Source organism: Salmo trutta, chromosome 36, assembly GCF_901001165.1.
Source record: "Salmo trutta chromosome 36, fSalTru1.1, whole genome shotgun sequence".
NCBI classification, from domain to species: Eukaryota; Metazoa; Chordata; class Actinopteri; order Salmoniformes; family Salmonidae; genus Salmo; species Salmo trutta.
In genome coordinates this window covers 37,566,868-37,583,047 of record NC_042992.1, presented here as the reverse complement: position 1 = coordinate 37,583,047, position 16,180 = coordinate 37,566,868, and the positions used below count along the sequence as shown (strand labels likewise).

The 16,180-nt window shown below is 42.4% G+C and overlaps 1 protein-coding gene across 3 annotated transcripts in view; it reads right to left on the bottom strand.

Moving 5' to 3' along the window:
* The window catches only part of LOC115176034 (oxysterol-binding protein-related protein 10), a 92,406-nt gene that overhangs the window by 61,536 nt on the left and 14,690 nt on the right, over positions 1-16,180 (bottom strand). For all 3 annotated transcript variants that reach the window (XM_029735765.1, XM_029735766.1, XM_029735767.1), the window contains exons 3-5: positions 11,780-11,859; positions 8,081-8,152; positions 4,505-4,696 (exon numbers count right to left, since the gene is read on the bottom strand). In XM_029735765.1, the coding sequence (XP_029591625.1) occupies positions 4,505-4,696; positions 8,081-8,152; positions 11,780-11,859 (344 nt within the window). The remainder of the gene's footprint in view (positions 1-4,504; positions 4,697-8,080; positions 8,153-11,779; positions 11,860-16,180) is intronic.

Here is a 16,180-nt window from a genome sequence, read left to right as displayed (position 1 = left end):
ACTAAAATAGCTCGGTCCAAAATGACCACCAGTGTGAAGGTAGAAGCTGCGCAGCGACCGAAACCGCCTCCCTTCGTTTCCCACTTGGAGAGACAATGAGTATAGAAATAACCTGAGCTGAACCACTGAGCCATGGCTGTCTAAATGCCCAGTGGTGCTGCTCGACTCAGTGAGTCCAGGCGTCTGATGGGTTCACGTCAGCCAGTTGTGACAGGCATCGCTGCTGGAGTCAAGTCATGTGGTCTAGTTTCCCCGAGCTGGTCGGATGGTGACGGAACCTGCGAGTGAAAGGCAACAGCATGATGGCAGCACTCCCAGTGTTCACATGGAGGATGTCATCGGGGGGGGGGATGTTGGGTTTTGATGCCCAGTGAGTGTTAGTGGGCTGTGTTTCCATAAGACTGAGCCGAGCTTATGGCTCATGTAGAGATTTACTGAGGTGTGATATACTACTACTAGTGTCTACTACTACAGCCCACCAAGTCACAGCTACTTACAACTACACTAAACAGCAATCTAACTCTACAACCTACCAAACCACTGCCATTCTCAGGGGATTACAGACGTACTTGACTAATTGATTCTCTTGTGTACCAAATGATTATTACAGGAGCTAGGATAGTTCATTAATCATGAGTGAAAATTTGAGTCTAATCCTATACTACATGTAGCAAAAATATGGATGAGATGCCAATGTCGTGACAATGACAATAGATGTTGGAAAGACAGCACAAACTAATCTGGTACCACTGTCCTGTGCCATCTCATAAATCTCCCAGTAAGCAGGGCAGGACGGCGATGCCACCTCCCATCCCAGAGCCTCTACAACGGTGTATAAATCTGCCTCCAGGCCCCAGCTCCATTCCCTCTCTGTCAACACCTGGCCTGGTGCCAGCCATCTTTATGGGACTTCATTACCATCGTGAACAGAAAGGCAGTATAAGAACATACAGACAAGGTGAGGAGGAGAGGGAGGGAGAAAATGGAGGGATGCATAGAATTGAAAAAAATCCGGCCATGGAAATAGGGGAATGTTACAGGGATGTTTTGGGGCAGAATGCAGGTTAGCGTAACATTGAAACAGCATGGAGAAGAGAAAGACAACCCAGTTTCCTATAATCTAAGTTCAAATTCAAAAGGGCCCAAATAAGTGTTTGGGTTATTTAACGATCAAACCATGTGCTTGAAATCCCTCTGGGTTAATTTCAGGTAACAGGTCTACTTTCCAAGTGGTGAGAAATGTTGCCACTCCTGCAGTAGTTTGTCCATTCATGTTGGTTTTATTTATACACCCTATCGTTCTCAGACAAGATCTCATATTAAACAATTCTTTTCAGTGTTAAGAGTGACGCAGCATAGTGCATCTGATCTGAATGACGAATTGAAAGGGCTTTATGACTTATTGAAATTCTTACAAGAATGTCAAAAACCTGTAGTGCTGATCGATTAACCAAAATGTTTTTTTTTTTTATATATATATATATATATATATATTTATTTTTTTAAACAATTGACCAATTATTTGAATTTCATTACGTTTTTTTTCTTCCTGCGAGCTCAATGAGCACATCGCACACTTTCTCTAGAGATACATCGGATCTAACCTTAACTGTGCAATGTAGTAGGGAGTTGTAGTTTCCAACAGGCCAATATTCTACATAGTTTAGCGCAAAAAACATGGTAATTAACAACAGTGACCATAATCCATTGCGCATATATTTGTCCGGTCTGTTTCTTTTACGCTTGCTACGGAGGAGAAAAGAACGCGCAATCGTGAGGTGATAAAGAGAGCAGCTGTTGCTTCGCGAGGTATCTCTACCTGAAAATACATGATCTAAGTATAGTTGGTATTCAGCTGTCATAAAAGTATGCCTTATTTACTTTGATGAACTGCAAAATAGTGATTTTGTCAGACATCTCTATAGAGCTGCTGCCTATTCTGAGATGACTTGGAATGAAAAAAAAAGTCATCAAATAAAACAAAATGTAATGTACAAAACTGAATTATTTTATTAAAGTAATGTGAATAAATAATAAGCCGTAATGGGCAGTCACTACCATCATGGGACGTTTATTAATTGTTTTATTCTGTGTTGTTACAGCATAAAACCCACATAATTCATAGTGTATTTGTTTAAAAATAAATAAATCGAAACCGAAAACCGTGGTTATTTTCTAATAATCGAACCGAAACGACCTAAAAATAAAATAAAAATCGCTCAGCACTAAACCTGCCACAGTGTTGTTTGAACACTATGCCTTTGAGGACAAATACGAGAGCTATTGTTTCATGAGGTGCCATGGCTCCTTACTCCCCTCTGTTCATATTAACTAGCTGAGTCCCTGTTGTCTTAGGTGATCCAATTCCTCAGCAAAAATGTTATTGCATGACTTATTTGCTATCCTGCTAGCCGGTGTACTATTCACCAATGCCCTTTTAGAGTTCCAGGTTTCTGAGAAACTGTACAAAGCCACTTTGTTCCAGAAGCAGAAGCTCAAAGAGAGCAACCTTTGCTGTTGTCTCTCATACCTGTGCATTAATACGGTGTCCGGTAGCTACAATAGGAATGATACATTCTGACCATTCATGTCCTTTACCCAGTGTCTCAGAGAGTGAATGGGGGGGAAATGGTGTTATTTGTGCCATGTAGAACCATGTAGATTTATCAGTAACTAATGGAACTAATGTTCTGCCCTCCACTCATTCCGGGGAAGCAATGGTACAGCACACAAGTGTGTCCACTGCCAACACTCCATACACCATGCCTGTCACGAGTCTTGTCCTGGAGGCAGACCTCAGCGCTTTCCCCTTAGATAAGCCAGCTTTATTGTAAAAATTCATGAAAACAAAAAATTTTCTTTTTAATCTTAATTTAAGGTTAGGGTTAGGCATTAGGGTTAGCAGTGTGGTTAAGGTTAGGTTTAAAATCAGATGTTATGACTTTGTGGCTGTGCCAGCTAGGGATCACTCTGCAGAGCTGCCTCCAGAACAACATTCATTACGAAAAACTCTAACCAGCGAATGATTCAGGGCAAAGACATAATAAATGAACAAAAATAACATTTTTCTAAAGATCGGAGTATACACAATCCATCACTCGTTCCAGTAATTTCTCCATTTTACCCGATGTACCTACCGACGCTCCTGAAAAGAAATGTATTAGGCCTACTTTTTACAAAGCTTAGACAAAAAACTGTTTCTCGTCTGATACTAGAACACGCTTCGTCATCAGTTCGGGAAGTCTTCCCATCAGCTGAAATGTATTCAAGTCATCTTATCTATACAATTCAGCAGACAAGTACACAGCCCACTGACAATAGCAGGAACAACACTAGACCGCTAGGGATAACTAAACAAAAGCTAGAAAGTCGTTCCAGGGCGAAAAGCAGACATTTGTGAATGAATGCATGTGAGCAATAGCCTGGTTAACCCAGATTGAATGCTGTGCTCACAATGATAAGTGCAGTGTTCAGTCTGATTTAACCAGGCTATCCGAGCATGAAGACAGCGCAGATGTGGACCAGGCTATAGCCAGAACTGGCAGCTTGGTAACTCCATGGGGTATAATTGATGCAGTACAGGGCCCGCTTAGCACAGTCTGACACTGATACAATTTTCCCCTAAAGAAAGGAGACATACAACAAAGTACAGAGTGCGTTTTGGAGGATGACTAATGGCAATCGGAGGGGTTCTCAGTCACGAAGGTACTACTCCAAAATGTCCAAGCAAATCAACGCCAAATTCCACAATTGGTTACTCAACCACTTTAGCAAAAACTGGAATTACCAGTATAATAATGCCCTTTCATCCTCTTCAGATACACCACCTCTTCAGTTCAGACTTCACTCCATAGGCACACCATCAGCAGCTCAGCGTTTCCCAAACTCGGTCCTGGGGACTCCAAGGGGTACAGGTTTTTTTTTTTTTTAACCCTAGCACTACACAGCTGATTCAAATTATCAAAGCTTGATGGTGTCATTATTTGAATCAGCTGTGTAGTTCTAGGGCAAAAACCAAAACGTGCACCGAGTTTGGGAAACGCTGAGCTAGCCTTTTAGCTAGCTTTCCCCTTTGTCACATGCCATGTTAAGCAGTATGGATATATACAGAGAAACGCCAAGCCAGCTAAAGCTACAGACAGAGCGCAGTGCAGTCAATGTTGATAGGGTCAGAAGCCCAGGCCAAAAAAATATTTGCTGAACTCATTGCACCAATGGCCAACCAGAGGGTAGGCAGAAACACTGAACACATAGGACAAGAAATATGGTGCAGTATTAAAATAATAGTTGTTGGGGTCAATGTTGTGGTCAATTTAAAATGACTGCGTCATGTACTTTGAACAGAAATATTCCATATTTTGTCAATTTAAAAATCCAAACTCCATGACTCCAATCTGTCTGACATTGTGATGAATTTGGCAGTCAACCTAGCGCCTACGACAATGAATTATCAATACATCCATGATGATGTCATCACAGAGGGACAGTTTCAGGTTCCACCCACCTCTTTGACCTCCAGTAGTCGGCCGGGATACTGGTTCTTGGCCCGTCGAGCAGCGGCTGGGGACTTGTGGTGGGTGATGGTCACGATGTTGCTCGGTGTGCCCGGACACGCCAAGTGCCTCTGGATACCAGGCGATGAGGAGGCTGGTGGGAGGAGGGAGACGCTACGGGACCGACCGGAAGACGACGAGCCCTGAGAGAGAAAGACAAAAAAAAGAGTGGAGGAGGGATATGTGAACTGCCACACCACTCAACTACTTCCTACTTCTATTTTCATCTTCTAACATTCACCTGTGTCCTATGGTTTGTGAGTCAAACCAGAAAAAAAGGGGTTTAGCCTTCTTGAATAAGCTTGGGTACTATATGAAAGCCATGTTGAAACCAATGCCTGACAATGGGCAGCAAACCCGAAGACTGCACCTTGTGATTTCCTTAAAAAAGGTCCACATTTCAGTCGTATGAGGAGAACCGTGACTAAACCTTAGCCTGGGCCTCCTGTTATTACAAACCCCAAACAAAACCAGAGCAAAAGCTACCACCTTCCCAGTGAACTCAACTCCTAAATTAGCTTCCCTCCTGACAAGAGCAAATAAGGTACGTAGAGGAGAATGAACAGAAATTTAAGAAGCCATCAACCGAACTTAAAAAGTGGACCTTTGCCTTCCGTCTTCTTTATAGCTCTACACCAACAACAAAATCAAATCCGGTTCCTTCCTTCCCTCTCTTTCGCCTTCCCTCCCGCTCTCCCTTGCTCCGTCTCTCCATTTCCCTGCCCTCTGTATACGGTCTGCCATGTCTCTCAGTCGGAACCCGTCCTCAGCCTCCATCAATTTACAGCAGTTCCAGGGAGACAGCGCACCTCCACCCTGGATACCAGAGGTCGGGGCACAGCACAGACAGTCGAGAGAGAGCAGTCGAGAGAGAGCAGAGGTAAGATAGATCAAATAAACTACTCTCTCCCTGAGCACTGCTCACCGAACAACTCGGCTTCCATTTTGGAAGCAGCAACTCTCGCTCCCAGGACCACAGAGCCATAATAGTCACAAATGGAAAAAGGCACATTGTGACACTGCAGGAAAGTACAGGATACTTTATTTCCAATGGCCGCAAGTATGTATGTGTATCATTGAAATTCTCACCCTAACAACGTTTCAAATCGCGAGACGGCGGCTTTCTGTGAGAACAGGGCCATGAAGCTACAGCAGTGAGTAAATCAGATGGGGGAACACTCAGCATTTAGATGTGTCCAACAGCAGCTCAGGCCTCTCCTCTCTAAAACTGGCACAGAGCTGCAGGCATTTCAAAAACCTGCAACGGTGAGAAGACGGCAGAGTCATGGAGAGGGAGCAAATGAGAACAAGTACTGAACACACAGAGAGAGACAGAGAGAGAGAGAGAGAGAGAGAGAGAACCACCTGTATCGCTGAAGCTGGGAGAGGAAAAGTTACTGTCATGCATGGCTAACGTTAGCTAGCAGATTTTAACGGGCTAATGTGATGCTCCATTAGCGATTACAGGATAGGTACTGTTTGTGGAGTAGCACAGAGAATTTGACCAACCTTAACTTGGCCATACAATCTTAGTTCTTGATTCGGCCAAACATGCATCTTCTAAAAATGTTGTGTCTAGTTGCAGGTGGTTCATTTGAATTTAGAAAATCCTCCGTTATTAAAATACAATTTTTTTTGCTCCATGAAGTAATCAAACAATGTGTACGAGTCTTTTCTCATTGATTGAGACAGGTGGGTCTACCCCAAAGTGCCGCATGTCACTCACCTGTTTCAATCAATGAGATTTGAAATAAACAAGATGGAGGCATACACATAAAAATGTAGCATTTTCTAAATTCAAACAAAGCACCTACAAATGGATACCGACATTTTTGAAGATACATGTTTGGCTGAATCGAGAACGAATATAGTGTCGCCAATTTAAGGTTGGTCGAAAATTCTCTGTGCTACTCCCAACATTACCTATCCTGTAATGGCTAATGGAGCAACACATTAGCCTGTTACAATCTGCTAGCAAGGCTAACTTATGAATACTGCAAAGATTATTCAAGCTTGTGAACTATGCTACTTGTTCCACCTTTCAGTGGATACAGAAACAACTTCTCATGAGGGTACAAAAAAAATAAACAGTGTACTAATGAAACGCTCCAATTTCTGCATTCTATTAGGTCTCCAATTTGGGAAGGGTAAAGATTTACCACCGCTTGGTTCATGTCTTTCCCTATTAGGAAACACTTGAGTGAATGAATCTACATGCACTGTACACATAATGCAATCACTCTCCACGTACACAGCCTCAGCAGTACTTCAACAAGCTCCCTTCCCCCCCCCCCTCCCTCCCTCCCTCCCAACAGGCATGTCTGCCCCTCACAGGTGTGCCCTTACTGCTTGGGCTGACTTGGCCCTCCATAACAGAACGTGGGTGGTGGTCACCACATAGGTTAGGAGACGGTATCAAAAAGACAGAAATAATCTAATGAAATGTATCTACAGTGGGGCTGAGCTGGGCCGGTTAAGAGGAACCCGAAAGAGAGACTGATGCCGAATACCCTCCTGAGAAAACCACTCCTGTATCAAAATAAATGATATTCTAAGGGTTCCGCAGGGAATTACTTCCACAAAGAGCCGGGATGAGAGGAATTTCGAACATCAATGAGAGTTATTTTATAACACAGTGGAATCCTCTCTTCCACGAACACTGTGGTACAAAATGTAGCCTCAAGCAATAAGAGATGCCTTTCTTCCTTACACGAACCAACTACTGTACAAAGAAAGTCATTGTCAATACACCAGAGAAAGGATTGCCATTTGTAACTGGTGACCGACACATTGAAAGAAATTGGATGAAATGCGTGACAGCTTTTTGAATACAAAGTTTAAATCTCCACCGAAAGCGTAAATAAGCAGCTAAACTGAGGAAAGCGCTGTTAACTTATCAGTTGTACACCCAGCACTGGCAATAATAAAAACTACAGAACAGAAATTCCCTCATTCCCCAAGTGTATTTCGGTGCGCAGGCTATTGTAGATTGTTTATGCTAAGCCAGGAATACATCTTAGACTTTGGAGGAGATGTGATACTGATCTCTGAGGCAGAATGGGAGGCTTAGACACGATTAGACTACTACGGTTGTCTGTCACGGTACAGGAACCCAAAAAAGCTCACCCGCTTTTGACAAGAGGGAAAAAAAACCTCTTCTTTTGGGAGCCTTCCCCTTACTGATCCCAGTTAAGGAGTATAATTGGGCTTCTGTCTATTCAACTGTGCAGCACTTATTGAAAAAGTGAATAGCTATACTCTGAGTTCGCAATGAAAGTTTTCAAGCTGGTATCCAAGAACATAACGGCTTTTTCTACACTTTCAAATATACGGAAGAGTGCAGAAAGTGAGAACCAGGACAAAGATAGATGAAGACATGGACAACCCTATAAGTGTATTTATGTCTACAGTATATAGAGATCTGACAATTTAGTTGGCAGGTGTTTGTGCTGGATCAGTTATTTGTACAGGGAGAGTTGTTGGTAAAGGGTAGTAGCTCAGGAGTGGACGGGTGCATCTTGACTCACCAGCACCTCCTGGCTGCCTCCCGTCGTTCTCTCCACACTCAGGTGCTCATCCGATCCCTTAAACTTCCAGACCTAAGGCCAAACGCACACAAAAAAAAACAGAACTCAGTACAGGGTCGTGTTCAGTAGCTGGGGAAATGGAAAGATACAACCTGAACTTGTCTAATAAGAAAAGCTATTTTTTGTTTTCCATTACAAATCTAATGTGCACTAATGAACATGACCCAGATGCAAAACGGATAAAGTTTCTTCCTTCCACTGTTAAAACTAACTAGTCGGCTCACTACTATACAGTAGGTTCTAAATCTTTACTGTTCCCTTCACAACCCAGTGACTTCCAAACCAGGCTGTCAAGGCCCACAGCAGAGATCCAGAAAATGGGGCAACTCCATAATGAGGCTGATACTCCACTGTCACATGGAGACTGGCTTCAATGTACCCCGGACAGACGCAGTGCATAGCCAGCAGAGACCAACAATAAGGCTGTACTGGAGCTCCAGAGATGGTGAATGCATGGTCTGCTACCCTCTTATCTATTATACCAAGAGAGCAGGAGTCCATAACCAGCCATACTGCCTCAAATTCTATTCACCTCTCCAAATCAAGTCTACATTGGCAATGGATTAACACAAACTCATTTACATAAGGAAACGTGTCCGATTGTCTTTTGACAGGAAACAGGAACAATATTTATGAGAGTTATTGTGCCATGAGGCAGGGTTGGAGGAAATGGGGGTGATGCATAATAGGAGAGCGCGAGGAGATGCAGACAGAGAGAGCATTGTTTGGAGACTGCTGCGGTGCACTTACACAATCAGTCTGTAGACATGGGGAGATGGTGGGAGAGGGAGAGAGAAAGCGAAGGAGAGAGCGAAAGAGAGCAAGCGAATGAAAGGAAGAGAAAAATAGAAAAATAGTATGCTGAAGAATAGGCCATTTGCTGAAACAAATTTTCCTACAAAGGAAAAAAACATTTTCCTAGAAAGACAACACAATACGCTGCAGCAAAAAGAAAAGAAAAAAGAAACTCAGGTGGCAGTCCTGATTCAACATGACCTTGACTTGAATCTGACTTTCAGACTTTCCCCACACAAAAACTTTAGAAATCAAAGGAGTTCATAGGTTTGGAAGGGTTCCACTTCGAAGCTATTGCCAGGTGGCACGTACCCAGGTTACCTCTCACTCTCAAAACAGACAGAGGATCAGGGATGATACTCTATGTAAAGGGAATAGCTGACTCCCATAAGTCCTGTAGCAGCCGCAGAGCCCTATGGGAGGAGATAGCAGGAGAGTTAGAGGGGTGGAGGAGGGAGGAGCAAGTGTACGAGCGGTGCCAAGATAGGACGTACTAGAGAGGATCACTCTCCGAGGTGATGGTAAGCATTCATGTCTTGAATTACTCATCTGGTATACAGTGCCTACAGAAAGTATTCACACCCCTTGACTTTTCCACATTTTGTTGTGTTACAGCCTTAATTTAAAATGGATTACATTGAGATTTTGAGAACTGGCCTAAACACAATTCCCCATAATGTCAAAAGTGGAATTATATTTTTAGAAATATTTACAAATTAATTAAAAATGAAAAGCTGAAATAGCTTGAGTCAATAATTATTCAACCCCTTTGAATGGCATGCCTAAATAAGTTCAGGAGTAAAAATAACAAGTCACATAATAAGTTGCATGGACTGACTATGTGCAAGAATAGTGTTAAACATGATTTTTGAATGACTCTCATCTCTGTACCCCACACATACAGATAATTTTAAGGTCCCTCAGTCCAGCAGTGATTTTCAAACTGATTCAACCACAAAGACCAGGGAGGTTTTCCAATCCCCAGCAAAGGGCACTTGTAGGTAGATGGGTAAAAACAAAAAAAGCAGACATTGAATATCCCTTTGAGCATGGGAAGTTAATAATTACACCCTGGATGGTGTATCAATACACCCAGTCACTACAACGATACAGGCGTCCTTCCGAACTCCTGAACGGCAGGTAGCCTAGCGGTTAAGAGCGTTGGGCCGAATCCCAATCAGACTAGGTGAAAAAAATCTGTCTTGCCCTTGAGCAAGGCACTTAACCCTATATGTCACTCTGGATAAGGGCGTCTGCTAAATTACTAAATGTAAAACTCAGATGCCGGGAAGACAGAAGGAAACTGCTCAGGGATTTCACCAATGGTGAATTTAAAACAGTTACAGAGTTTAATGGTTGTGATAGGATGGAGCAACAACATTGTAGTTACTCCACAATACTAACCTAAATGACAGAGTGAAAAGAAGACAGTACAGGCTAAAAAAACTGATTGCAATGAGGCGCTAAAGTAAAACTGCAAAAAATGTCCTGAATACAAAGTGTTATGTTTGGGGAAAATCCAATACGTCACTGAGTATCACTGTTCATCTTGTCAAGCATGGTGGTGGCAGCATCATGTTATGGGTATGCTTGTCATCAGCAAGGACTAAGGAGTTTTTTTAGGATAAAAAAACAGAATAGAGCTAAGCACAGCCAAAATCCTAGAAAACCAGTTTGCCTGCTTTCCAACAGACACTGGGAGACAAATTCACTTTTCAGCAGGACAATAACCTAAAACACAAGGTCAAATATACACTTGAGTTCTTACCAAGACAACATTGAGTGTTCCTGATTGGCCAAGTTAAAGTTTTGACTTAAAATTGGCTTGGAAATCTATGGTAAGACTTAAAAATGGCTTTCTAGCAATGATCAACAACCAATTTGACAGAGCTCAAATAATTTTTTGAAGAATAACGTGCAAAAATCCAGGTATGAAAATCTCTTAGAGACTTACCCAGAAAGGTAAGAAAGGATTCTAACATGTATTGACTCAGGGGTGTGAGATAAGAGATATTTCTGTATTTCATTTTGAATAAATTTGGTAACATTTCTAAAAACATGTTTTTACTTTGTCATTATGGGGTATTGTGGGTAGATGGGTGAGAGAAAAAAAAAAGCTATTTTAAATTTAGGCTGTAAAAAAACGAAATGTGTATTAAGTCAAGGGGTGTGAATACTTTCTGAAGGCTATGAATGTTATCTACTGTGCCTGAATGAAGCTAAACATTTCCAAAATCCAACCACTATAGGAAAGAGCATTTGCTGTTGTTTCAGTGTGCCAACAGTGCACCCAACAACAAGGGTTTGCAACAAAATCTCACAACCACAAAGCTACTTTCTCTCAAACTACTTCACTTCTCCCACTATCGACCCCATACACTAATACCATAGTTGTCCATTCAAGCCATCTGTCAAAAGCCATATTTACAGCAATTTCATTTCCTCCAAGGTGCCTAAACCCAAGTAATTCAATCAATCTGAGCTGTGCTTACGGAAGTGGGAAGTACCTGCGATGAGATTTGGAAACTCAGTGGTATATCAGTCTCTAATATCCAGGCGGTATCACAACCGACCGTGATTGGGAGTCCCAAAGGGCGGCGCACAATTTGCCCAGCGCCGTCCGGGTTTGGCCGGTGTAGGCCGTCATTGTAACTTGGAATTTGTTCTTAACTGACTTGCCTAGTTTATTTAACCTTTTATTTAAGGTTAAATAAAAAAATAAAGATACAAGGGAAAGTCAAGGCTTCCCCGTCACTGCACCGCTCTCTTCCTGAGAGACATATTCCAGGAGCTATAGCTTAGTAGTGACTGCAGTGTGTGTGTGTGCACGCGCGTCGTACACACCTTGGCACTGCTGTCGGAATGGCGTCTGGCGCACGCTTGGAGTTGGTTCATCCAGAACTGCTGCTCTTTGGCGTCGGATGCTACGGAGACACAAAAGGAGCGAATCAAAAATGTTCATTTCCGATAACCATCATCATCACAATGGGAGAAATAGGAAATCATCATCATACGAGTTAATGGTCAGTTCAATATGTAGGTAGTCATCACAAAATGTATGTCATTATGTATTGCATGTCACTTTTCAGGTTGACATCCAATTTGTGTCTGACACATTATCAGCCAATGTGCTGTGTATTCCGTTACAGGGTCCCGGTCTGATAACAGTAGTACATCGGTACTGTAGTGCATCAGGTTTGTTATGTTGATCCCAAACTCCCTGTGTAGGGGCTTGTAAATGACTGAACTTTACAATAGTGTCTGCGTCCATATTCTACAACTCACTAAAACATATTCTAAGACACACTTTCTGATTGATGGAAAGCTTGATCTTTAACCTAAACTCTCAATGATGGGGGGGTGGCAACAGTGTCTGTGCGATTACCTAAGATGGCAGACATTTCACAGGCCCAGAGACAGCCTGCTATCCAAACACTAACTATGGAAAAAGTGACTCACTGGATAGTAAACTGCCCTCCGAGGCCAGACATGCCAATAAGCCCGTTTCATTTCATTAACCGATTAATTGGCAGAGCTTGCTTTGTCCAGCCTGATGTCTACAAATGCTACAACCTCTTTTGTCTAGACTAGCTAGACCAACTGGGGAGATCATTGTGACTGACTGGTTAAAACTTTACTTCAACAGCAATTCAGCATCTCAACCTATTATTCAGTGAGATACAATTTGATAGTATGTACCAAAGTCTCCAGTCTCCATGGTAACGCTCCAAGGAGAAAATAAGAACATTTCATTAGCAACGGAACCGAATATAGCAGCAATGTCTGAACTCCTGGAGTCCTTAATAGTGATTAACTGAAACAAAATGGGCACGACCATGAACGGCGGAGCGCGGAATGCCGAATCTATTCATGCGAGTTTAGCTCGAGAAAGAGTCATTTCTCGGAACAGTAATGGCCTCATTTGAGCACTGTGACATGAGTTTCTGTCAATCTCTTAAGGCCTATACTATTTTTCAAGCACCTGAAATGTCGCTTGAGTGAAGATGCAGAAGGAGGAGACACATCCACACTAACAAATGTCAATGGGACACTTAAAACAGTGAACAGCTCCTCTGCTCTCTCAAGAAGAAGGCTGTGTTCATGTAGGCCATTCATAATGAAACACCTGTACCCAGCTGTCTGTTAAGACCCTTCCTCCCATTGAGTCCTTCTCCGTCATCAGCATATCTTTTCCTTTCAAAACGTCTCAGTTTAGAATCTGCGACACATTTAGAGCAGCAATTACGGGTCTTGATTTATACAAGCTTTGCCGTGATTGTACATAATTAGCTAGCTGTAATGAACAGAGGTGGATCTGGCAGTGCTGAGCGGTCATGTTTATATGCAAATATGCACCTGTTTTGAATGGTGAAAAGGACGCTAAGTCGCTAACATGAGCTACTTGCACACTAATCCTTACTTAGCGAAGACCAGGTGGTTCTTGTGCTCGGTCTAAAAAAAGGTAACCCCAAAAGACTGCCAATGCTAATCAAAGATTCAAAGCTGGTGTTCTGTTTAAAAAGGTCCCTGGTTTGGAGTTGGAGGGGTGGCAGTTCCATTCAGTTGATGAATGAACCACGCTTGTTTTGGCAGCACAACACAGTCCGACCTATTCGCAATGAGGAACAACGGTCTCCCGTCCTAGTCAACAATGCTCGACACATACCATCTAAATAACACCAGCTCTGCATTTCAATAAAGGGGTTCAACATACGCTTCAGTATAGACTCTGAAGAGAGAGCACTAATGTCTATCCATTGCCATTCAAGCATTTAACCATGACCATGTAATTACACTGACGCTAATTACAGTGATCGAGTGGATGTTGTTGGCTAAAATAATAGTCTCCTACTTTTGAGGGAGCTGGTGGGGGATCTGATTAAGGTGAATGGAGATAATATGACAGGGCAGCACACTGAATATGTGCTTCATAGCTGATGGAACGTTATTAAACATGACTACTATGGGACAGTAGGGATTATTGCAGTTGCTGGGAAGAACATAAGCCCGAGGCTTATCCTACGCAGTGCAAGCGTTAAAAATAAAATAAAAATCACTAATTGGTCTTTTGACCAGTCAGATCCACTCTGAAAAAGATCTGATGTGAAAAGATCTGATGTGATTGGTCAAAAGACCAATTAGTGGGAAAAAAAGATCAGAATTGGGCTGCCTGTGTAAACGCCGCCTATGTCACCAGATCTCAACCCAATTGAACAATTGTGGGAGATTCTAGTGTGGCGCCTGACAGCGGTTTTCACCACTTTCAACAAAACAGTTCCAGACACTTGTAGAATCTATGCCAAGGCGCAATGAAGCTATTCTGGCTCGTGGTGGCCCGACGCTCTATTAAAGCCAAACACATCATTCAGCGCGCTGTGTTTTTGCTACCACCACCTATAGACGTGTGACTTGACATTTTCACTTGATTCTAGTGTAAAAATCGGTGTGCACTCAGTTCACAAATTAAAGCTAGCATCTCTAAACAGAGTACCAAGTACTCTCTGCCAGCAAATGCTATTGGTGTGTCTGAGCCCTGAGACACTATTTTGGTGTTTCCTTTATTTTGCCATCCCTAGTATGTAGAAGTAATATGGATCCTTATTCTGGATTAGATTGAATTTGTTCTAGGCAATATTAAATATTTTATAAACTGGATGGTTCGAGACCTGAATTCTGATTGGCTGATAGCTGTGGTATATCAGACCGTATACCACGGGTATAACAAAAATGTATTTTTACTGCTCTAATTACGTTGGTAGACAGTTTATAATAGCAATAAGGCACCTCGGGGGTTTGTGGTATATTGGCAATATACCACGGCTAGGGGCTGTGTCCAGGCACACCGCGATGCGTCGTACATAAGAACAGCCCTCAGTCGTAGTACATTGTCCTTACTGCTTAATAATAATACTTCAATAATTCACAATAATGTCTGATATGCAGTCAGGCATCTCAAATGGTCTCCTTGAAAAGCCGTGAAAATAACTTGACCCTTCTAAACACCCTCGTGTCTTATTCCTGGCATCATCTGATCAACAGCTTTAAAATTTGCCATTTGATTATTCAAACAGGATTTAATTCATGCTGTTTTCACCTTTTTATTTCATACACTCTGGAGCAATGAGCATGGCTCCGGGCAAAGCTCAAAACATAAAGCTGCCGCTTATTCGACTAAAACTAATTACCTTATGCTGCCTTGGTTGGGTATCAGATGAAGACGAAGCCTGTGCTTTAGCGTCTGTATCAGATCTCACATAATTCCACATGGCTTGAATACGACATTCTTAAATTCAACTCAAAATGTTTATTAAAAAGAGTTTGAGATCAAATGTTCGACCAAGGACACCTGAAGGGAGATTATTGGCTTACAGAAATATGCACCTTCTCCAGTGACTTGACGTTTGACAGTTTGTGAAAGGGGGATTCAAGGACACCCACATCATGAAAAGAAAAGGACACATTCACAGCTGGGCTGTACAAAAATCAGCCGTAAGGCGATACTACAGAGGTCTGTTGTTGCAGAATCACCAAACAGGAAACCTGTTCCTGGTTGAACCTTGAACTTCTCCCTTCCCGGTAGAAGCCTGGGTTTCCATGACAACCCGTGTGAGATTTAAGGTGCACCTACTAATTCTTAGGTCAAAGACTCATGAAAGGTTGCTACACTCACAGGCGGTGGGTATTGTTCCCCGTCATTTGGCTTAATTCAAAATGTCACCATCCCAATCAGAGGAATGACTTGTATGCCACTAAGTATAGCGTTTAGACCTTCCAAATAAAAACATACACTCAACTAGCTTCTTTGACAAGGATTGTAATTTAACCTTTTATTTAAGCTGTATCTAGTTCCATCCCTACATTGTAGACAGTGGATCCCTGCTCCTACATTGATTCGCTACAATTACTTATCCTCTGTGGGACTATATTTCCTGCTCGGAGCTCAATAGACGGACCGCTGAGTCATCCACAGATACAGGGCAAGTTATTCCGATACCTCCCTTGGGGAATGTACAGGGACATTCCGCAAACTAAAGCGACAGGGAGTCTCTTGCTTCATCAGCGGATGCAGGCTTCGGACTAGGGCCGGGACGAACTGCGATACTTATTAGTATCGTGGCAAGGAAACGAAACACAAATCGGATTCAATTTCTTCAGGTAAACAGCCCTAACGTTGGAAACGAACATCATTATGTTGTCATCCAGAGTCACATTTATTTATTTCCCCAAGCTATAGCACATCTTATT